Here is a 24,603-nt window from a genome sequence, read left to right on the forward strand (position 1 = left end):
AGTGCTTTCCGGCGCCGCGAAGGAGTTCCGCGGCACGCGGCCACCTCCGCTGTAATTCATCAGCGACCTGCCGCTGGAGGCCGAATCGGCTTTCTGGTCCCTGTCGTAAGTTGAAGTGTCTTTACGTAGGGAGCCATGTTGAGCAAAGCGTGACAAAGTATTCGTTCAACAAAAGCCGGAGAAGTTATTTTCATTTCTTGGAGAGCAATTTATCAGTACGTAATTCAGATTTTGAAAGTTCGCTTACAGGAAATTTTCCTGAAAAACTTAAAAGGAAAACACTACAGATGGCAGGTTTCTTTTTCTAGAGGAAAAGGAATCAATATCGATAGATGAGTAATTAAAAATTCATTCCGTTCATATAGTACTATGCAGCCACTAAAGACCTGCCGGGTGGGGGAGATTATTTTTAAAACTTGAAGCCAGTATTAACTAAACTTCAATAATAAAAAAAATTGAAGCCCTGCACATTAAAAGATGATGGTAAAGAGACGGCCAAGTTATTAACTTATGTATTGGGTTTCCATCTTTGCTGCACTTGCGAATTACGTGGAAAGCTTTTAAACATATGCCCAACCCAGATTTTAAAAATCTGATATATATATATATATATATATATATATATATATATATGTATATATATACGTATATATGTATATATACATATATATATGTATATATACATATATATATATATACACACACATATGTGTGTGTATATATATATATATGTATATATATATGTATATATATATATATTTTTTTTTTTTTTTTTTTTTAAAGAGTGCATGCTCGGGTGAGGGGGAAGGAGGGGAAAGGGGGAGAAGCAGAGGGGGACAGAGAAGCAGAGGCAGAGGGCCTGAGCTGGGGTTCGAACTCATCAGCGGTGACCTGAACTGATGTCAGAGGTTTAACTGGCTAAGCTTCCCAGGCACTCCAAAAATCTGATTTTTTAAAGTGAAGTATTGCCATAAAACATATTTGTATATATTGTGAAATGATCACCACAATGAATCTAGTTAAAATCTGTTACCATCCAGTTACAAAAAGTGTGTTTTTCTTGTGATGAGAACTTTTACCCTCTTAGCAACAGTGAAATACACAATATGGTATTATTAACTATAGTCACCATGTTGTATATTACATTCTCAGGACTTAAAAAAATCTGATTCTTATAAGTACCTCCCTAGATAATTTTAATGTGTAGCCAGGCTAAGAACCGCTAATATACTAGTAGAGAAACTGGGTGAGTTTTTTTTCGTCTCATTTTTAGCATTTTTGAAATTTTCTGAGGAACACAGGTTAAAAAATTTAAAAAAACAAAACCCCATTGCAGCTGATAGAGAAGGAATGAAAACTTAGGAATGGGTTTAAGCATCCTTAGAAACTGCTGAAAATATCTGGAGACATTTTGGCTCCCAAAGAAAAAATAGCTATGTGGAAAATAGAACAGGTGGCTTTTAGGGGCAGTTTTCTGTCACTGTATTGCATGACTTCTCTGGAGGGGCCTCCCCAGCCACCTCAACAGCTCCCTCCCATATGCACGCTGGAGTCCCAGGACTACTTCCTTTGTTGCAAGGACACTGTACTGTAATTATGTTTGGGTGTTTGTCCCCAAAATAGTATTTTTCTCACAAAACAACTTTGCTCTTGAGAACTAATCCACGTAAGGAAACTCCTTGGTGAGGAAATGAATCAACAAAAGTCCAAAAATGAAGAAGGTACTATAGTAAACCACGGTGGGGAGCCCATGGCCCAAGAGGCACTTGTCAAAGAAAATCTGTAGCGAGCAGCTAAGTGTCCTCCCCACCTTCCAGGGTCCCTGGTCGTCTGCACAAGTTTCTGCAACATTTTTTAACCGTGCCTGTTTTTTTTTTTTTAATGGTTTTTTTTTTTTTTTTTTTTTTTTTTTTCCCGAGACAGAGAGAGAGAGTGGGGGAGGGAGACACAGAATCCAGAGCAGGCTCCAGGCTCTGAGCTGTTAGCACAGAGCCCTTTGCGGGGCTCAAACTCATGAGCCATGAGATCGTGACCTGAGCCGAAGTTGGATGCTTAACCAACTGAGCCACTCAGGCGCCCCCTCCCCTCACCCTGTGCCCTTTTTAAATAAAACTCGGAATTTCCTTTGGCAAACTTTTGATCTTGGGCATTCATATTTAAAAAGAGAAAAACTCGGTTTACGTTTTTTTCCAAATGCAAAATTGTGGTAGGGACTGTAGTTTTGGGGGGGATACACTTCATGTGTCATTGGATGGCTAGAGGAGACCCTGTTCTGGTTTACAGCCGAGAGAATACAGAGGACACCAAGTTGGCCCCAGGCTTCAAGTTCATCTTGGGCACCTTCCCACCTCCCTCTCTAACCTGACTTCCTCCTTGACCTGTTTGTCTGGTATCCAGCCATGCTCCAGTCCTCTCCAGGAATCTTACCTGCCGTGGCCTGAGCAATGTTCCAAAATAACTGTTCCCTCCTTTGCCCCAAAGCTCATTCATTCCCTTAGTTAACTGGCATGGGCCTGTTTGTTGAAAGGATTCTGTCTTATAACTTTTCTCTCTCACTTGGCACTTTTTGTCTTGTATTTTCATGCACTGGAATGTATTTCATGCACTGCCGCATTGCTAACTGGGACTCTGAACTAGTCACTTAACCTGCCTCAGGAGACGAGCTATTGCCTGTGTTAGCTGCTGCCGTCCCCCTGAAATGAGTCCCTGGGCCTGGAGTCCCAGGATTGCACAGGATGCAAAATGAACAGAGAAGGCTCACCTGATGTTCATATTTTATGAACCAAGGTGACGTTTTAATGGTCTATTAAAAAAAAAAAAAAAAAACAAAGTCACATATCAAACATCAAAACTCAAAAGTTTTCAAAATTAAATCACACGTATATAGACTTGAAAAATCACATTAACTAAAAAGGACACAATTGTCCCTGAAATGGAGACAGGCCTAGAGATTCCGGGTTGCTTCAGTCATCGTGACCCTCAGTCTTCAGAGCATTTTCACCGAACACCTGTATCCTCATACAGGCCCAATGGTCTCGCACAACTTCCAGCTTGAACCTCTAGGATCAGGAATAGCCACACCTGCAGCATATTCATGAACAGTTTATTAAGAGGCCAAAGTTCAGGGAAGTCCAGTGACTGGATGAGTTCTCAGCCGAGCCAAATCTCCTTTTATGATGTGGAAACCAGGGTTTAGTATAGTCCAAAGTTACACGAAAAGTGAGAACACAATCACAATGAAAGCTCATCTTCAGCCCGGAGTTTGTGAACTCTAAGTAAACGCTGGTCTACATACAGTTTTCCTTCTGGTGGGATGGGACCCAAGCCGCACCCTAAAGAATGTGTGGTGTAGAGAAAGCACACAGAACAAAGGACGCTTCAGGCAGAAGGGAGAGAATGAACCATAGTTCATTGTTCAATGAACATAGCCAAGAGCATTCATTCAACATTCATTAACCCACAAGCCTGGTTCTGTGAGAGGGGATGCCTGAGGGGAGGACAAATCATCCCCATGTGGTCAAGACCCAGGACAAACGGGCAGTACGGGCCTGACAGAGAAGGACTTGGAACATTCTCCTAGGGCAATCTGAGTATATTCCGCAGGCAGTGGGGAGTCAGAGGATTATTAACAATGGGATGGGTTTTGTAAAGAGATTTAAGGGAAATGTAGGTTGACTTCCAACTTAGGGAGTTAAAGACGCCACAGGACAACCAGCCAGGTGGGGATGGCTGGAAGGTGGCCAGATGCACAGAGGTAATGAGGCGAGGTCTGACGAATGGACAAAACAATTAAAAGACAGAGACTAGTCATTCACCAAACGTTCATCACATCGCTTCTCTATGTCATAAGGCACCGATGGAAGCTGGGATACAGCAATGAATGAGACACACAGCCTCTGCCTCTTGGAGCTTATGACTGAACTGGAGAGAGATTCGTGGCCACTGCACAGTCCTTTAAGTACAGTGGTGCTAAATGCTGCAGAAGAAAAGCACTGGGTCTGTGAGCAGAGCACTCGGAAAGAGCTGACCTAGCATGAGGCCTTGGCGGAAAAACTTTCCCGTGCAAAGGATGCTTGAACCAAACCCGGAGGGGCGGAAAGGACTGGAGTGGAACAGAGCATCCCAGGCAGAGAAAACAGCATTCAGAGGTACCGCGCAGCAAGGGAGAAGCTGGGGAATGGGTGGCGGGTGGAAACACGAGGCATCAAGGGCAACAAAGTACAAACGAAGACCCCCGGGTCAGACTCGAGAATGGCTTATGGAGTCAAAAAGGAGACGAGTCTGGCTGCAGACAACAACATGGGGGAAATCAGGCGAGCCAGGACAGGACTACACAGAGACAGCTCTTGAAGACTAAGCCAAGAAAACGAGGATGAACGCCAGCACCAAAGTAGGAGAGGGTGGAGTGTAATCAGTAAGGGAAGCACATTATAAAAATGGTCCACAAATCGAGCTGGGCTTCCCTGTTTTGGTAACAGCTCAGGAAAGCCCATTTTCAAAAACAGTGATCTTTTCAAAGAAGTCAAATTATTTACAAGCGGCAACTATACATGGCCCAATCTTGGAAAAATACCACGTATTTGCAAAACAAACCGGAGAAGTACAACTGGTGACAGAAATAACCCCAAATGATAACCATTAGAACCGCGCTACAAACGCTCTCTGTTCTTTACACCGTCGGTTATAAAGCAGCCCTTAGTTTTTCATCCTCCCGATGTCAAAAGTACACAGATTTAGTTAAAGTCGATTCCATGACAAGTGACACTTTTATGGGTTCCTCGTGTAGATGAAACTCAGTGTGCACCACTCTGTTATTCACCTGGAAGATTAAAGTACAGACTGTTCAAAAGCCCTGAGCGAAAGCCTTTTAGTCAACCCACGGCGTGAAATGGCAGAATTCTATGCATTTCGGAAAGCAATATGCAAATGGCGGTGGAAGGAGCATGGCCCCCCAAGTGTCTGGAATGCAGCTGTCTGGACTCCAGGGTCCACAGACCTGGGTTTGGTCTCGACTTGCCCCTGGGGATTAGTAGGCAAGGGAACCCGCCGTAAAATGAAAGGGTTGGGTTATGTTATGTCCAAAGCACCCCGTGGCCCTATAATCCCAGGGTTGGTTGTGAGCACATCAGCCACCCTTCCATGTCGCTGGGCCATGAGGGCCTTCAATGCAAAGGCCCCATCATGCTCATTTATGGATTTTTTTTTTCTTCGCCAGTGTCTACTCAGCAAGCACTTTCAAAATAAAGGGTGTTCGGTAAAGGCTTAATGAACGTCGGTCAGCCAAACAATTTTTCAGCTAGCCTTAGCTACGATGGATTTCCATTACAGTTGGCCAAATCTGTCTTTATTATAACATTGCTGAGAAGCTGACAAGAAACTGTTTTCTCAGAGAAACTGAGCAATAGAAAATACTCGGGCATATGGTCGGAATGAGTGTCAAAATTGTCTTGTGGTCCCTCCCTTTCACGTCCCACCCCCACCCAACTCTGACCTCAAATGAGGTGAGAAGGAGTTTGAAGGGCTGTTAAGCATCATATGTAAATTTTTAAAATTAAATCTTCCTATTTTAAAGAAACAAAAATAGTTACCATACCTTGGGCAGGTGTGGAGTAATTTATATGTAATTGTGATTAGGGCATGAACTCTAGAAGCACTCTGCCCAGGCTGGGGTGCCAGCTCGGCCACCGACTCGCCCCCATCTGTCACAGGGGATGTGAATCCCAGGAGGTCCCTGAGGGGTGTTGGAAAGCTTGACTGGATTCGCATCTGGGAAGCGCAGAGAACGGCAACTGGCGTGGAGTGAGCCACGCAATCAATGTTAGCCTCGCTGTTACTGGGCGCTTCTCTGATCTCTTCTCATTAGCTCTCTGTGGGCGTAAACCTCTCAGAATGAGAAGAAAATTTCTCTTCAATCCTGATACGATAAACTACAACAATTGGGCCATTCTCCAAACTAGGGTCTGTGTGCACATCAACCGCCATTACCGAGCACGTGTTCATTCAGTGAATGTTTACTATGGGCTACAAGCTGGGGAGACAAATGTGAGCTGGGGTCTGTCCTTAGAGATGTCCTAAGGCTCTGCCCTCTCTAGGGGTGCTGAGTCGGGCCAAAGCTGGCTGCAATGGTGGGCTACACAGCAGGCAGGGTCTTTAAAGCTCACCTAATATCCAATGCCCTTCTATTAGCAAGGAACGGAAGGTGTCATTCTGTTTCCCTCGGCAGGTGGCTCAACCCTGTTTTCTGAATGCTACAGTCATTGTAAGTCATGATCAGCCCATCACTTCCAAGCAACTTTTCAGTATCTCTCACATTTTCATGGGTAAAGCCAACCTCATGAAAATGCTCCGATCAAGTACATGAATGAAGCACGTGTTCACTTAGAATCTACTTACTTTGGTGAAAAAGTCAGCGATGTGCCACTTATTTCCATGCTGTTTAAAGACCTCAGCCATCGCTTCAATCATCACCGAGCCCGTGCGAGGGTGCCGTAAAGCAACGTGATCTACAAAGTGAAAATATTTCATGTGTTTTCCTCCTCTGGTTGCACCGAACTTTTCTTTTACCCACAGTGAAACCTGTAAAATGGTTTTGAACTGAGAATACGGAAGCATTCTTGTATTAATAGGAGTGGGCCTGGGTCCATAAGAGACACAGACACAAAAAGAGGAAGCACTGAGCCTCCCAGGGGACTCCTGTGACCAACAGCACGTAACCCCTCAAGAGGGCAGTTCTCTTCTATCAATCTTTAAATAAAACTTTTCAAATATTCACAAAAGGAGAAAGCAAAGTTTAACAAACTCCCATATAATCATCCCCCAGATTCAACAGTTATCATTTTGCCATATTTCCTTCATTTATCCCTCCTTTCTATATTTCTTAATGTTTATTTATTTTTGAAGGTGGGGGAAGTGAGAGACAGAGACAGAGACAGAGACAGAGAGAGAATCTTAAGCAGGCTCGCACTATCAGTGCAGAGCCCAATGTCGGGTTCAAACTCACCAACTATGAGATCATGACCTGAGCTGAAATCAAGAGTCAGATGACCAGCCAACTGAGCCACCCAGGTGCCCCGTCTATTTTTTTTTTTTTCTGACTTTTGCTATAGGATCTTAAGCTAAATATCCCCCAAATACATCAGTATAGAATTTATTTTGGGGTCCTCAAAAAAATTTAGTGGAATTGTTTTTATTAGTAGTTAGTAAAAAACATGAAACGTGTCTTTTTTCAGTGTGGAAATTTGATGGGAATATCAAAATCGTACCCTCTGATAATAAATCTAGGTTGGAACAGAAAAAAAACATGGATACACCTTTGCAATCTCAATATAGGCAAAGGTTTCTTAGAACACAAAAAGCATAAGCCACAAAAGAAAAAGATGCTAATTTGGACTTCATCAAAATTAAAAACTTTTGTTTTTTGAAACATGTTATTAAGAAAATGAAAAGCAAGCCACAGTTTGGGAGAAATATTTGCAATACATACCAGGCAAAGAACTTGAATCCAGAATATATAAATAATTATCAGGGGTGCCTGGGCGGCTCAGTTGGTTAAGCGTCCGACTCTTGGTTTCGGCTCAGGTCATGATCTCACAGTTTGTGAGCTCGAGCCCCACTTTGGGCTCTGTGCTGACAGCACAGAGCCTGCCTGGGATTCTCTCTCTCCCTCTCTCTCTCTGCCCCTCCTCTGTCTCTCACAATCAATAAACTTAAAAAAAATTAAAAAGAAAATAATTCTTACAACTTCATAAGAAAACCAACAACCCAATAAAAAATTGGACAACACACATGAACAGACATTTAGCAAAAGAAGATATGTGAGCGGACAACACGTACAGGAAAAGATAATCACTAGGCCTCCAAGAAATGCAAATTAAAACTACAAGGTGATACTATTCTATACCCATCAGACTGTCTAAAATTTAAAAACAGATCAAACCAACTGATAATGAGGATGTGAAGCAACTGGAACTCTCATATGCTGCTGGCGGAAATGTAAACAATACAACCACATTGAAAAATAATTTTCAACTTGGCAGTTTCTTTAAAAGTCAAACACACCTACTATGTGAACCAACCATTCCACTTCTTCGTATTTACCCAAGGAGAACAAAAACATACGCCCAAAGATGTACACACGTGTGTTCACAGCGGCTTCATCTGTAATAAGCAAAACCTAGAAACAACTTAAATGTTCAGTAACAAGTGAATGGCTGAGCGCATTGTGTTAACATTGTGTTATATTCACACAACTAAATACTACTCAGAAATAAAAAGGAATGAGCTACTGATATACAAACGACATGGGTACAACCCGAAACCATTATGCTGAGTGGAAGAAGACAAGAAGGGAGGGGGGGAGGGAGGAAACCTACATGCTATATAATTCTAGCCATATAAAATTCCAGAAAATATAATCTAATCAGTGGTAACAGAAAACACAACCGTGGTGACTCAGGGATGGGGATGGAGGTAGGGACAGATTCAAACATGAAGAAACTTTTTGCGGTGACGGCAATATTTGCTTATCTTGATCATGGTGATGGTGTCATGAACATATACTTCCATCTGTTTGAATGGTACACGTGGAATATGTACAGCTCATACTTCAATTATATCTCCATAAAGTTGTAAACAAATCCACAAAACATATCTGTTTAGTATAGGAACCATACAGCAATTTCAGTATTGTCCCTCTTGGAGTAAATCTGAGTTAGAAACACCACATCACAATGTTTGACAATCCATCCAGTGTTCTTCAAACTGCAGGTTGCGGCCCAATTATCAGCCAACAAATCAATTTAGCATATTGAAACTGTATTTTTTAGGGGCGCCTGGGCAGCTCAGTCAGTTAAGCATCCAACCCTTGATCTCCGCTCAGGTCATGATCTCATGGTTGGGAGTTCAAGCCCCATGGCTCATCCCATGCTTGGGATTCTGTCTCTCCATCTCTCTGCCCCTTCCCCGCTTGTACTTTCTCTCTCTCTCTCTTTCTCAAAATAAATTAATTAATTGATTAATTTAAAAAAATGAAACTGCCTTTTTTGAAAATGGGATAAAATGGGATATAGTAGAAAATATTAAAGTACATCAATGCAGCAAGGGTAGCTATAATTTATAAAACTAGTGTGTTACATGTGTATTTATACTTTTACATAAATATATGTGATAGACTATAATGAAGTGTAGATTTTAGCAATTCTAATATTGAAGTTTTCGGCCCACCCCCCTCCCCCACTTAGGCATCTCTGAAATCTGGATGTGCTACATAATCTCTTCCGTGTCACAGAGTAATTAATTGGTAGCTCCCTGAGGACACAAAATAATGGTATGTCTTACAATCAAGGCATTAGATTTGATGCAACACCATAGCTCTTTCTTCCTGTAGGTTGTGGCAAATAACATTTGAAAGCCTCTAACCTAACCTGGTCTGCAACCCCGTGGAGGATGTGCCAGTCAGCAGAGCGAAAATCAGTGTAGCTGCCAAGCATCTTATTAAATGAAAGATTATACATTTCTTGTCACTTTGAAAATAATCAGCTATTGTCGTCCATGGCCACGGGTTCAGTCCTCAGGACAGACTCTAGGCCACAAAAAAATGAGTCTGATGAGTAAAACTGGAGAACTTTAGACTCGGGCTGAAAGCTAGTGAATTTCCACAGATTTACCGAACAGGGTCAAATTAAAAAGTCATCAAGACCGGGATTCCCCCAACATTGCATTAGATGATGACTCTGGCCATAGAACAAGAGCTCCAATCACTCACAAGACTGAAAACAAGTAGCCAATGAACACATGAACACCTTATAGCTTCTCTTATATATAGGTGAGATGGCTTGGTCACAGGCCAGGAGGGACAGGCTCTAGAACTCACAGGGGTCAGGTAGCTGGTATAAACTCCAACGGTGAACTAGATGTCGGAAGCCCGAATTTTGTTGAAATCTACTTTCTAAAAGAGGATAACTTTAAAATGTTTTAAATCCATCTTTTTTGCCCTTGATCTTAGCCAAAAGTCAAGCCGTGATTAAATCCATTGTTTGAATAGATAATACATTCAAATGGTTCACAATTCATCTATCAATAGATGAGTAGATAAAAATATAGATGTATATTTATCTTACATGGACACCCATGCACACACACACACACATATGCACAAGAGAATATTACTCAGCCATAAAAAAGAAAGAAATCTTGCCAACATGGACTAGAGGGTATTCTGCTAAGTAAAATAAGCCGGACAGGGAAGACCTGCCATGTAATTTCATTTGTATGTGGAATCCAAAAAGCAACAAAAAATGGACTCAAATACAAATGGTTCACAATTCAAATTATAAAAGGAATCCGGCAAAGTCTCCTTCCCGCCTCATCCCACGCCCAAGAAATCAAACTCACGATCTGTGAGATCACAACCTGAGCCACCCAGATGCCCCACAGCTGTCTTATTTTCATTAACTGTTGCATTTGAAACTTCACCATGATGATTCTTTTCAACTGCGGCACAGTATTCTACAGTATGAATATACGACTCCCAGTGGCTTTTAGATTCCTGCCCCTTTATTTGCCCCACTAAGCAACTTGAAAGGAGTGCCCAGAGTAGAGTGCTCGACTCAGCCCCATTCATCACTTTCCTGGTATTAGCACTGAAAAGTCCAGTCCCGGGAAACCCCTCCATCTCAGGCAAACTGGGACAGTCGGTCATCTTGTCCATGTATATACATGTGCAGGAGATTCCTCTGGGCAGAAGATCCCAAACTTTCTCAGTTCATGGTGCCCTTAGTGTCTCAGTAATTTTTTCACAGCACTCCTAGGCCAAAAGAAATACCTAAGAGATCCATTTACTAAAGTAGTTAGTTCCAAGCTCAGTATTAATATCTTAATAGCTGGGGCACCTGGGTGGCTCGGTCAGTTAAGCGACCGACTTTTGATTTCAGCTCAGGTCATGGTCTCACAGTTTGGTGCATGAGATCAGGGAGGGTCTCTCTCTCCCTCTCTCTTTTTTTTCTCTCTCTCTGTCAAAATAAACACTTTTTAAAAAGTTACATGTTATAATGTGAGGGATACAGTAAAAGCAGTACTCAGAGGAGATTATTTGAAAATGCTTATATTTTGGGGACGCCTGGGTGGCTCAGTAGGTTAAGTGTCTGACTTTGGCTCAGGTCATGATCTCACAGTTTGTGAGTTCCAGCCCTGCATAGGCCTCTGTGCTGACTGCTCAGAGCCTGGAGCCTGCTTCAGATCTGTGTCTCCCTCTCTCTCTGCCCCTCCCCTACTTGTGCTCTGTCTCTCAAAAATGAATACATGTTAAAAAAAATTTTTTTTAATGCTTATTTTTTGAAAAGAGAGAAAATAATGAGCCAAGTAACCAAAATAGTTGGGAAAAGAAGAGTAGAAGAAACCCCCAAATGAAGAAAAATGGAAATTTTAATGAAAATTTATGAAATCAAAATTAACGAAATCAAAAACCTATGCTAGAGAGAATGAACAAAACCAGAAATAGGTTCTTTTTTTTTTTTTTTTTTTTTGAGAGAGAGAGAGGGCATAAGTGAGCAAGGGGCAGAGAGAGAGTGAGATTGAGAAAATCCCACGAGGGGCAGAGAGAGAAGAAGAGAGAGAGAGAGAGAAAGAGAGAATTCCACTCAGGCTCCGAGCTGTCAGCACAGAGCCCGACTCAGGGCTCGAACTCACAAACTGTGAGATCATGACCTGAGCCGAAGTCGGATGCTTAACCAGATGCTAAGCCCAGCACCCCTAAAAATAGGTTCTTAATGAAACCACTGGCAATACTGATCAAGATTAAAAGAAGGAAGCCACAAATATTAGAGATAAAAGGATCATTACTATAGACTTACTGGACATTTCACATGATTAAAGATACAACGAATCCTATGCCAAGAAATAATTTTTTGTTTTTCTCCCACGGAGAAGCCAGTTTTCCTAGCAGTACATATTGAACAGCCCATTTTTTCAACACTAATTGCTAATGGCTTGTCACATACCTAGTTGTCCTGCATATCTGGTTCTGCGTGTACATTCTCTATTCTATTCTAGTGGTCTGTGTATACATAGAGTTTTTATTATTGTTATATACTAAGTATTCTTTTTTTTACTGTTGATTTATTTTTGACAGAGACATAGAGACAACAAGCAGGAAGGGACAGAGAGGGAGACACAGAATCCAAAGCAGACTCCAGGCTCTGAGCTGTCAGCACAGAGCCCGATGCGGGGCTCGAGCTCACAAACTGTGAGATCATGACCTGAGCCGAAGTCGGATGCTCAACAGACTGAGCCACCCAGGCGTCCCTATATCCTAAGTATTCTTATGTCACAACACAAATTCTCTCAAATATCTGCATAAGTCCCTCTCTCATGTCCCTCAAATGTCCACACAACAATCAGCTTCTCCATGGGGACATCTCTACACAACTCTTTTTTAAAACGGCCATCTCCACTCCTCTCCCTCGACACTCCCTATAACCCTCATCCCTGCATTATTTTTCTCCATAGCACTTATCAGCATTTAACATATTTTATTGTATTTTATTTTTTTATTTATTTTATTTTATTTTATTTTATTTTATTTTATTTATTTTTGGTAAAGATTTCACTGAAAGGGAACCATCCCATAGCAAAGTGGGCAAAGCCTTAGGGGTACAGAATAGCTCCATAAACTTTCATAAAGTGAACACACCCCATAACTAGAACCATCTAGAAACAAGATGATGCCAGCATTCCAGAAGTCCCCTCCTTGCCCCCTCTGGTCATTACCACCCCCACACTCTGCAGCCCTGAGGGCAAGCAGTATCCTGACTTCTGGCACCACAGATTAGTTTTGCCTGTTTCAGAGCTTTATATAAATGGGATCGTAAAGTAGCACAACATATAATTTCTCTCTGTGTTTCTCGTCTGTCTCCCCCACTAGCGCAGAAGCTCCGTGGAGGCAGAGAGTTTTAGTTCTTCTGTTCAATACTGAGTCTCTAGCCCTTAAATGTATATACAGTCCAGCAGTCATAAAACTCATTCGTTCCATAAAACTGGAGCATGAGGTTTCTCGCCTTGACCCTGAACCGTTCCATAATAATTCTGCAGTTAGTTTATATCAGGAGCTCATTTCCTTTCATCGCTGACTGGTAGTCCACGTGTGGCACACCGGGATTTGTTTATTCGCTCACCTGTTGATGGTCACTTGGGTTGTTTTCAGTCTTTGGCTATTTCAAATCAAGCTGCTATGAACTTTTGTGTGCCAGTCTCTGTGAGGCCACATGCGTTCATCTCTCTTGGAGAAACAACCAAGGAGTGAGATCTTTCGTCTAACCCTAGTGGGGAAGTTTCTCGCATCTTACCACGAAGGATGGTTTCATTTTAAGTGGTGGCCCTTAGTTTCCTTTGCTTGCATTTCTTCACTCACATTTTATATCAAATTCCACATTTTATATCAAATTCCACATATATATATATATATATATATATTTGCAAGCTACTTTAATCCTCTTTTCAAGTCAAGATAAAGCAGTGCCTGGGTGGCTCAGGCAGGTAAGCGTCCAACTTCAGCTTGGGTCATGATCTCACAGTTCATGAGTTCGAGCCCCATTATCGGGCTCTGTGCTGACAGCTCAGGGCCTGGAGCTTGCTTCAGATTCTGCATCGCCCTCTCTCTCTGCCCCTCTCCTACTCGCATGTGCTCTCGCTCTCTCTAAATAAACCAACAAACATTTTGTTTTTAAATAAAAATAAGCCTAAAAAAAAAAAAAAAAAAAAAACCTAAAGAAATGTCCTGGACCCCTTAATTCTATCTCTCCAACATTTTTGTTTCCCCTCACAAGTGAATCAAGTCCACCCTCGCATACACAGATTCTTCTGGACTTTAACTTATTATCAATAATAGTATTAGTAACAATGATGATAATATTATTAGCAGAATATGTTAGTAATAATAGTATCTAATTTCTTTTTTTTTTGTATTCACTATGCCATTAATTATGATAAGCACATCTGCTTTATAGAATTCAATTTATATAACATCCCAAAGACATAAGTGAATTCTATCATTCCCGTTTTACATGAAGAAACTAACATAGCTAGCAATTAAAACATACTGAAGGTCTCAAATATACTAAGTGGCAGAACTAGCTTTTGGGCCAAGATCTTTTTCACAGAAGAGCCAACCATCTCATTCACCATGCAATACTTTGCTCGGGGGCCTGTGCGTTCCTGGAAGAATGATCTGCTTCTTTTGTTTAGAGATGCCAACCTGCCATCTCTAAAAGTGGGAACATTTGTAAACGGAGATGGAGAGGTTAACAAAAAATTCTCCTTCTAGATGTCAATTTGTAAGGCACAAATAATTTAAGGGAGGCCTGGGTGGCTCAGTTGGTTAAGCATCCAACTTCAGCTCAGGTCATGATCTCACGGTCTGTGAATTCGAGCCTCACGTCGGGCCCTGTACGGACAGCTGGGAGCCTGGAGCCTGCTTCCGATTCTGTGTCTCCTTCTCTCTCTGCCCCTCCCCAACTCACACACACTCTCTCTCTCTCTCTTAAAAAAAAAAAAAAAAAAAAAAAAAAAATTAATTAAAAAAAAAAGATTCTGAGAATCATCACGAATAACTTAAACCTTCTGGAAGAAAGTGTGTGTCACTGGCATCTACCCTCACTGTCTCACCTGCCTGGGTAGGATAGATGATGAAGTAATCACTGAACGTGGGCAGCCTCCTCTTCTCAGATACGTCATCAGACTCCATGGGTTCATCGTCTGTCTCAACACCATTATCTCTTTTCTCTATTTTTTGGAGAACAAAAATACACACTACAGTAATGCGCCATTGACACCAGGAACCCTTAAGCAACGTCCCAACAAGCTTGCACCTCCAGAAGAGGGAGGAATAGCCACAGAAGCTACAGAAGTCGGATATCGGCCCGGCAGGTCGCCAGGCATCACGTGGACGGTGGGATAGCCCTTGGGAACTGCACACATATCTCTCAGATCTGAGGCTCCCTGGCCTACCCCATGATGTGAGTGACTGGGACCATTCCTCAGCCAGAGTTAATGATTCCATCCCAGGTAAGTGTCCCTTCTGTCCCTTCCTCCCAGCCCAAAGTCTCTAGTACCCCACACAACTAAAGTCACATCAGCCGAGGGGCCTCTGATCGTAAACAAACAAACAAATAAATATTTGTAACTTCTTTTTCTTTTCTCAGTCATCCATATGAGAATGCCCTAGACACAGGACTGGACCAAGAAGTCTCCACTCACCTCCTCTGCAGGCCTGGATTATAAAGATCTTTGGTTTCTCTTGAAGTGCCGGACAATTTTTATTATTAAACATTTCAAAAATGTCCTCCAGGCTGACTCTCTCACCATCTTTCATCTTAATAAAGCCTTTCTCCCCGTGGGACATAAGAGTAACAAGGCAACAGCCAACATCATCCTTAATTTCATTGAGTCCATCCCGAAATGATGATATTTTCCCAAGTAACTCCTGTAAAATAGGATCACATATTCAAAATAACTGGAGGGAAGTAAAATCAGAAATGCTGGAGATGGTTCTTTTCAGTAGGCAATCCGAGGATATGACAAATATGAAAATAACTACATCTCAGGCAGGGTTCGTATGAGGTAAATATCAGTTCCTGAACTTGTCCCTTCCCTTTTGGCTGCTCTCAGAATTCCCGTAATCTCTGTTTGTGCCATTGGTTCTTGTTTAACAGAATTAGGGCATTTCTGATTCTCTACTGCAAAAAAAAACAACAAAATGATAGCTCCCCAAAGGGTTAGTGTATGTAAATTTTATATTATTAACTTATTTTAACATATAAAGTTATTGTTTTCTAAAATTAATGCCCTCAATAAGCTAGAAATGGAAGGGGATGGAGGGATCTGCCAATAATATACACCTGCCAGGACCTATGGAGAGGCCTCATCAGAATCGAGCCCCCTAGAGAGAAACGCAAGACGGGAGTGGCGGCCATCACTGCTCCCGTAAACCTGGTAGCCAAGATTCCAGTCCCTTCAATAAAGCATGTAAAAGTGAAATGAAGTCTAAATAGGGTACGGTAAACAAAGAGCCAAAACTCATTTTTTACACATATCATGACTTTCTAGAAATACGAAATAATCAACCAAGTAACTACTGGAACCAGAGGCCAGTGAGCTGACTGGATACAAGATTAACTCACAAAGATCAAAGATCCTCTCCCCCCACCCCCCACTCCGGTTACCTGGCAACAATCTTTTAAACCCCATAACAGAAAAGGGGGTCCCATTCACGGTCACACCCAAACTAGGACAATACCTAGGAATAAACCTAAATGAAGAAAGGATAAAGCTTTGGGGAAGAGGCGACAATGAACCATGACATGCCCACGCTTCTCTTAATACTATTGATTTGCTGATTCACTCCAAATGAATCTCAATTCAATGTCAAGGCAATCAAAGGGTTTCGGTGGAAATTAACCAGATTATTCTCCAGGTCACAGAGGACAGACAATCCTCAAGAAGAGCCAAGCATATTCATAAGAAAGAGAGAGAGAGAGAGAGAGAGAGAGGAGGGATAGCCCTATCAGGCATCAAAATATCCCTAAAAATCATGGTGAATGAAACAGGGAGATACTGGCTTAGGTATAAACAAATATATGAATGGAATATTTTAGATTCTAGAAACCAATCAAATTATATATGGGAATTTATTTCACAATAAAGGCAGAGTTTTAAGTATGTGGGGGAAGGACACATTATTCAATAAATGTTGAGACAACAGACTATCCATCTGGACATAAGGTGAGGCTTCCAACTTCACACTGTTCCAAAAATAAGATTCCAGAGTAGAAAGGAAAACCTTAAGCTATGCAAATATTAGAGAAAAATCATTTAAGCATTTTCTAAGTTGGGAAGGCATGGGGTTTAATCAAGACACAAACAACAAGAAGCTGACAAGAAAGACTGACAAGTTTACTCACAAAAAAATTAAAAGACTTCCATATGACTTAGGACAACAAAAAATCAAGTCACAGGGTAAGAGAAACATATTTGCAGTACGTTTTGTAAATGAATAATATCCAGGAAAATAACTATAAGAACAAGAAAAAGACCACCCAGTAGGAGAAAGGGAAAAAGAAGACAGAACAGATAATTTACAGAAGGAAAAAAAATGGCCAAAGGATGTTTAACCAAACTAAGAATCGGAAAAACGAAACTCCGAACAATGAAATACTTTTGCCAGTGACATTGCTAAATATTTATAAACGTTGCCAGGATCCAGGAACAGTAACCACTTAAGACCCTGAGGAGCATAAACTAAAAGAACATTGGCAGTTTCTGCCATTTGAATGAAAAGGACAGGATTAAAAACCATGCAAAATGAAGAGATTCTGGTCCAATCCTTGGGGAAAGGACATTTGGGGCCAGAAAATTCTTTGCTGTGGGGGCTGTTCTGGGCATTGTAGCACCCTCCAGTTGTGACAACCAGAGATGGCTCCAGATATGGCCAAATGAGGGGGACAAGTCACCCTCAGATGAGAACCAGATTTAAGGGAGCAACTAGCAAGGGACAGGATTCCAGCCGAGGCAGCCTGTGTGGCATCCACAACCCCATGCTATGCTGTTCCTTGACATTCATTAGCAGTGACTCCTGGGATCTAAGGAGGGCTTTCCTATGTTACTGTCCCTAAATAAGGGCAGGTCTGAGTCATGTCTCAGCTAAGGTCAAAGAGATCAAATGGAGTTCCCACCATCCTCTTCCACCTTATTTTTTTCAGTACAATCTAGTTAAGTCACAACGCAATTCTGCCCAGTGCTATCGGCTCCCTCCCCACGCTTCTCCCAGGGTTCCAAGTGAGTCCCACAAAGACTCATGCTGCTGGAATCCCTCTGGCCTGCCTCCCGATGACCTCTCAAAGGGGTTTCCTTGGTCCTTCCTGCTCCTAAATGCTCTGGAACTTGCCTACTCCAGACTCCGCCTTGTCCTTGGCCCCCTTGCCCATCTTGCCAAGGATGCCTTCTGGGGTTCCCTTCCCTCTTCAACTGCAGGGCCCTAGCCAAGACTGGAGCCCAAGAGGTCCCTGCCTGACTGGAAGGGGAGGTAGGGTATCGCACACGTAAAATTACAAAAGCATCCAGAGTTTTATCAGGACACACATGTCATTGAGCAGCAGGTAGGTCCTGATTCTTACCAGGTGTTAAAACCCAATTTTTTAAAAAAGAAAGGAAAATTGGAAGATCCAAGTTAGGTTCCTCATTGTTTTTTATTTTTACCATTTTGTTGGGATCGATGCACGAAGTATGCTCAAACTGGCACTGGCCAAGCCATTCGGTCATTAGCATGACGTCCCGGTGAGCCCCGGGTCTGTTCTTCTCCACACACATGAGGAAAGCCTTCCGCTTGCCACTCAGGTCATAACAGTCCTATTTTCCAGGAAAGCCAACAATAATTAAACCAAACCAAACTCAGAAATCCAAATGTGTCATAGATACAAAATAATGAGTTTCTCTAGGGATCGATGGTGAGGTTTCCCAGTTTGGATCAGGGATGCAACACTGATTGTCTCTCTTATTAGTTATGGAACGGGGGTGGGGGGAGTCATGACTTGATTTATAATCCTTTCAAATATCTTCCTCAGACTAGGACTAACAGGCCAATCTCAGTTTTAAATTCCTACGTATAGCTAGAGTATCAGTTTAAGGAAATATGGCAGACAGAGGAAACGGTAAATGACCACACAAGGCTGCAATCATCAAAATCCAGAATGTGGGACATTCTACAGACAACTTGGTTTCTTTAATAGATAAATAACAAGAAAAAAGGCTAAAGAAAGAAGAAGCATCCTAAGTTAAGAGTCTCAAGGCACAAAGCAAACAACTGTAATTGTGTAGGCCCTGTATGAATCTGTATCCTGATTCAAACCACCCCCCTGCAAAAGACATAGGAACGAGTCAAGGATATCTGAATGCTAACCGCCTCTTTGCAAACATTAAGGAAGTTGTTTTTAGGTAGAATAATGGTATTGTGATTATGTTTTGCAAAACCTTCCTTCCTTCCTTCCTTCCTTCCTTCCTTCCTTCCTTCCTTCCTTCCTTCCTCCTGCTAAAGATTCAGAGATCCACACGAAAGTGTCCGTAGATGAAAGGGACATGATTATCTTGATTTGCTTCAAAATAATGGGAGCGGGAACAGACAAAACAAGATTGGTTCTATGTTTCTAATTTGCTGAAGCAGGGTCATAAGTACATTGGGCTGGAGTTGGGGAGATTCGTTTTTCTATCCCACTTTACTATTTGTTCAAAATTTCCGTAGTAAAACTTAAAAAAACCAAACGCTAGAACCAGCAATGTACGTAGTCGTCCAAGGCCATACAGCCAGGCATTGAACTTCCATTGAAGTTGCCTCACTTTTCTTGACTTGTCAAACAGAAATAACAGCAGTTCCTACCTTGTTTGGTTAATGCACGCACAGTGGTTTTAACTGGCTCAAGTTTATCTTCCACTCTCATAACAAAAAGCAGTGAGATATGACCACTTGAGAAAACCATACAGATAGTCTTTAACCAACAAGAACAGCACACACAAAAATGTTAAAATGGCAGTTCAAGCGGCTAAATAAATACCATCTTTCCTAACCAGCGTGCGGTGCTGGAGTGAGAGCAAAAATATTTACCAGTTCGCCATCCACGCAGTCATAGCTTCTCTTTAGAATCTTTCTTGGAATCTCTGCATGAATTTTCATGAAAAGAGAATAAAACAGAAAAAACACATTATTATTTTCCCATTTTTTAAGTTTTAATCAAGATCCACTGTCATCCCTGTTAACAGGAAGCTCCTCCCAAGGAATTCTGTTGCCTCTTACGTTTTGGGGGTCCAGCAGGCTTCAACCTCGCTTTAGAACAGGTTCCCTGGATTATGAACACCTTCCTGCAAACTCATGAGGCTGGAAACTTAAAACAGGCTTCCCGGAGGCCGCCGTGGGATACAAGGGCAGGAAGAGCCAGGCCAGAGATAAAAAGGGACAAGGTCTAACTGACATATTACTGCACATGTACTTCCTGGAGAGGAGATTAAGACATCAATAAGGGGAAAATTGAAGTAAAGGAACTAGGCATTAAAAAGAAAAAAATAGCATAATCTCTTAGCATTTAATTCCAACATGTATTGGGTGCCTCCAGTGTAGAGCCATAATATTGTGTAGGTTGGATGACTCTGGAAAAAAAAGCCCACTTTGCCAACAGTCTAAAGAGGTGATAGCAGAAGTGGTACATGACCAACGCACCTGGGAGGAGGGACGACACAAATGCTTTGTAGGTGCAGTGAAAGCAGGGAGAGTCAAGGCTCCACAGGGCCAGTATTCTGCCTGTCGGCCATGTGTGGTGGGCCATTACAGTTGTGATGCATTACAAATCTAAACAAAATCAGCGACAGTAACACACCTAGAAGCTCAATCAGATCATAGGCATGCCGATGGCAGAGGTCACCGACGGCACATTTTACTGTCTATCTCAATGGCTCCCATGTAAGTGCTGCTTCCTCTCTCTCCTCTCTCTCACATACACATTATGTACACACCCGTTTATCAAATCGGGCCGGTGGGGGGGAGCCCCACCTCCCTCAACCTGCTCCATACTACATTTCTTGATCATAAGCCACATCGTCCCAGATTGACGGCAAATGGTCTCATGGTGTGCAAGAAGAGCCACCCCTTCCATAAATACACCCCCTGGAGGTGTGGCAGTGGGGTTTCCAACACTGGGCTTCTCACTGCATCATTTGGAAACCTCCCACATCATAATCTCTTGAAGGTGGTCGTTAACGAAGCATCTCAGGCCTGCCGCTGAGTCGATCTGCTCTTTGAGCCGACCCCCAAAATGTGCTCGTAAACCCTGATGGCCGCTCTTCGACGGATCACTCGGATTCCGCGCCTGGGGATGGCGATCCTACGGGCTGCTTCACCCAAGCTTCCCACCTCCCACCGCGCGTCACCTGGGTCCTAGGGCACCCGCCAGCCCCTGGCTCCGCTAGCCTCCGCCCCGCGGGCTGCCCGGGAACCCGCCCCCAGCCCCGGCAGCCCCCCGATCACCCGGACCTCTCCCCCCCTGCCCGGCTGTCCCCACTCTCACCCAGGCTCCGCCCCTCCGCCGGCCCGCCGGCCGCGCACCCGGGCCCCGCCCCCTAACCCGGCCGCCACCACCCCGCCCCCCCATCCCGGCCGCCGATCCGGGCCCAGCCCCCAGCCCCGGCTCGCGGCAGCGCCCCCGCTCACCCCGGCGGTCGTCGTCTTCCGCGCTCTGCCAGCGCGGCAGCAGGTCGGCGCGGCGCAGCTGCTGCAGCACCTTGACGAGAACGCGCGACACGGCGGGCAGGTAGTAGTGCTGGGCCAGGAGACGGGCCAGCCCCGCCTTGCTGTCGCCCTCCAGCTCCAGCCGCACGGGGCTCACGCGCGGCCGCTCGTCCACGGTCTTGAGGAGGACGCGGAAGTGGCTCAGCTCCCGCGGGGACAGCAGGTCCAGCGTCTCTTGCACGCGGCTCTGCAGCTCCTCCACGGTCGGCATGATCTTCGGAGGCGCCTGGCGGCCGTCGGACCCCCAGCGCCAGCCGCTCCCAAGGCTCGTCGCCATGGCCACCCAAAGATGCTGCAGCGCCCGGGCCGGAGGGGCCAACCGCCGAGGTCTCAGCCCCGCGGGCCGCGCACGCCTCCCGTTTCTGCCTTTGTTTTGTAAAACGGAGGCGTTTCCGCTCGTCTTAGCTACGGCCGGGCGGGCTGGCGGCGGCGACCTGGAGATCCCGCCAGGCTTCCTCTGCGGCCCCGCCCCTGCCTCGAAGCCCCGCCCCCACCCGCCCGTTCCCGCTTAACCCTCGGAGCCCGGGGAGGGAGAGCTTGGTGGCGGCGGCTCCTCCGTGGGTCTCCGCCGTGGCTGCGCGTTAGGGTCACCTGGCTAACTAACTCCTCGAGCTCAGGCCACAGTCCCGGCTGATTACATTCGGATTTCTGGGTGGCAGACCCAGGCATCAGCCGTTTTGAAGCTCTTCAGGTGAGGGGCGCCTGGGTGGCTCAGTCGGTTGAGCGTCAGACTTCGGCTCAGGTCACGATCTCGCGGTCCGTGAGTTCCAGCCCCGCGTCGGGCTAAGTGCTGGCAACTCGGAGCCTGGAGCCTGCTTCTGATCCTGTGCCCCCCCCCCCCCCCTCCGCCCCACCCCTGCCTGTGCTCTGTCTCTCTCTGTCTTTCAAAAATGAATAAACATTAAAAAAACATTTAAAAGCTCTTCCGGTGATTCCAATGTGCAGCCTAGTTTGATCCGGAGTGTTTATCAGCTACCGAAACCACTGGCTCCACTTGGACGCTGAAATAGGACGCTGAAATAACACCTAGAGGCAATAGCCTGGAGCCAGCTTTCATTGGAGAGGGAGAGGTGAAAAAGGTTGAGGCTTGAGAATTTGAAGTCAGCAAGAAGTTGGAAATGCACACTGCTCAGCCTGGAAGGGACATTGCCTTGGGGAGCAGATCTCAGCTTGGCAACGGCCCGTTACTGTCACTGCTGCTCAGTTCCCTGACTTGCTGGGGACCTCAGGAGCTCACTCTAATTGTGATTTGCCCCAAAATTACTTACCCTGTGGAAGATCTGGTGAAGGAAACTCATGACCTTGTTTGCATCCCGATTCTAGTAAGCCAACTGTAAAAACTCCCTTTTTAAAAAAGATTTTATTTTGGGGGCACCAGGGTGGCTCAGTTGGTTAAGCCTCCAGGCTCTTGATCTCTGCTCAGGTCATGATGTCATGATTGGTGAGACTGAGCCTTGCATGGGGCCCCCATGCTAACAGCTTGGGGCCTGCTTGGGATTTTCTCTCTCCCTCTCTCTGCCCCTCCCCAATCACAGGAAAACACTCAGGTGTGCTCTCTCTCAAAATAAACTTAAAAAGATTTTATTTTTCAGTAATCTACACCAACTGTGGGGCTCAAACTCACAACCTGGAGATCAAGGGTCACTAGTTCCACAGACTGAGCCAGCCAGGTACCCCTAAAAAGTCCTATTTGAGATCATTGGAAATGTGAATATGGGCTGGGTTTTGGATGATATGCAAAAAATTTGTTAGCGTTTTCCAGGTGGGATAAAAACATTGTAGTTATGTAAGAAACATGTCCACTATTTTTAGAGCTGCAGATTTTTCGAGATGAACTATGGGAAGGGTGAAATAGTGTGATGTCTGAAATCTGCTTTCATAAAGGAGAAAGTGGAAAGACAAGAGTGGCAAAATCCTGATCGTCAGTTTTCATCTCAGTGATGCGAATGAAGGGCTAATGTACCATTTGCCCTACTCTGTGTTTGAAATATTTTTTTTATATATTTATAGAAACTGAATGTAACAGCAGCTTGAAAGCTTTGCTTCTGTCCTCTTTTGGCCCATATGCCTTACTAGGCCTTATCTGTAGTGGCCAGACGAGTGTTTACTTCCACAAAGCTCTGCCTCTAAATAATTTGAAGTCTGAGGCAGCCAAGAACAAGTCAACTTGTTAAAAAGGCACTGGGCAGAGTTTCCAAAGCCAGCTGAGACTCACAAACTTTAATAGCTGTGACAGACTGCAGGAAAGATAAATTCTTGGGGCCTGGAATATGCAGATATCCAGGACCACATCCCTCTGGAATCAGGGTTAAGGGCAAATTCCAGTTTTCCCCCATGTTTAGAGAAAATTAGACTGTTCCTCCAAACCTCATTTGCCCCCAAAGAACAAATGAGCATGGAAGGGGACTCTGGTGGCCAAAACTCACCAACCAAGTAGAAGGTGAGCAAACTGGGGGGAAGCCTGTACCTCTGGGCCTCACCTCTGCCCCTCCCCTCCCAGGGGCTCTTGGCAGGTCCCCCACTGACAAGTTAGGCTCCCCTGGCCTAAGATGAGGGTCAAAGATGACCCAAACACCCTAACTCAGGACCCAAGTTCTTAGGAGGCAGACACTATACCTAGGCCTGTAGTGACTGGCCTGCGTTCCATTCCTGTCCCAGCACACATCTGTCCTACGTGACCTCCTACTTTCCCCAGCACAGGGCCTCCCGCACCTAGGTCACCAAGCCCTGGTGGCTTCAGGGTCACTGAGATTAGGATCCTCCTCTGCCCTCTCCCATACTCCTCCCATTATTTTGAATAGGGTATTTATTTATTTATTTATTTAACATTTATTTTTGAGAGCGAGAAAGACACAGCACAAGCAGAAGGGCAGAGAGGAAGACACCGAATCCAAAGCAGGCTCCAGGCTCTGAGCTGTCAGCACAGAGCTGACACAGGGTTCGATCCCACGAACTGCAAGATCATGACCTGAGCTGATGTCAGAAGCTTAACCAACTGAGCCACCCAGGTGCCCCTTGAATGGGACACTTCAACCTAAAACCTAAAGTATAAACATCATTAGATTTATATGCATCACAGGTTGAATTGTGTTCCTATGAATGCGATCTTATTTGATGATGGGTCTTTGCAGATATAATCAAGTGGAGGTCCTTCTAGAGTAGGGTGTGCCCGAATCCAATTACTCGTGTCCTTCAAAGAAATTTGGACACAGAGACAGATGGACAGATGGGAGGCTTTGTGGAGACGGAGGCAGACTGGAGTGACGAGTGTCAAGAATTGCCAG

General features: G+C 44.2%; 1 protein-coding gene and 1 long non-coding RNA gene across 4 annotated transcripts; one reads left to right on the top strand and one right to left on the bottom strand.

The window, feature by feature from the left end:
- The first annotated feature begins 42 nt into the window (after positions 1-42).
- On the top strand, positions 43-15,378 carry LOC122229946. Its single transcript, XR_006207204.1, has 4 exons — positions 43-215; positions 9,240-9,325; positions 14,789-15,057; positions 15,195-15,378. It is a non-coding gene; the product is annotated as an uncharacterized LOC122229946 (long non-coding RNA).
- LOC122229945 (caspase-14-like) lies at positions 2,794-21,936 on the bottom strand. 3 transcript variants are annotated; one of them, XM_042955547.1, is made up of 7 exons: positions 21,242-21,936; positions 19,646-19,698; positions 18,247-18,396; positions 15,250-15,475; positions 14,659-14,775; positions 6,394-6,503; positions 2,794-3,081 (listed from the first exon to the last, which is right to left on the bottom strand). In XM_042955547.1, the coding sequence occupies exons 1-7, from the start codon at positions 21,594-21,596 to the stop codon at positions 2,998-3,000; spliced, it is 1,095 nt and encodes a 364-aa protein (XP_042811481.1). In that variant the 5' UTR covers positions 21,597-21,936; the 3' UTR covers positions 2,794-2,997. The 3 variants fall into 3 exon arrangements, with proteins under 3 accessions (XP_042811481.1, XP_042811480.1, XP_042811479.1); XM_042955546.1 differs by having other exon boundaries at positions 2,989-4,819; XM_042955545.1 differs by lacking the exon at positions 2,794-3,081 and adding an exon at positions 4,831-5,867.
- Between the last annotated feature and the right edge of the window lie 2,667 nt (positions 21,937-24,603).

Source organism: Panthera leo, chromosome C2 (assembly GCF_018350215.1).
Source record: "Panthera leo isolate Ple1 chromosome C2, P.leo_Ple1_pat1.1, whole genome shotgun sequence".
In the NCBI taxonomy this organism is placed as follows: domain Eukaryota; kingdom Metazoa; phylum Chordata; class Mammalia; order Carnivora; family Felidae; genus Panthera; species Panthera leo.

What these genes read in the sequence shown, in the direction of transcription:
- LOC122229945 (XM_042955545.1), bottom strand. Translation starts at nt 21,596, where the DNA reads ATGGCGACGAGCCTTGGGAGCGGCTGGCGCTGGGGGTCCGACGGCCGC. An exon ending in GGAAGACGACGACCGCCGGG is followed by an intron (nt 19,699 to 21,241) that starts GTGAGCGGGGGC and finishes AAATTCATGCAG; the next exon opens with AGATTCCAAGAAAGATTCTA. An exon ending in GCATCGATCCCAACAAAATG is followed by an intron (nt 15,476 to 18,246) that starts GTAAAAATAAAA and finishes CCTATTTTACAG; the next exon opens with GAGTTACTTGGGAAAATATC.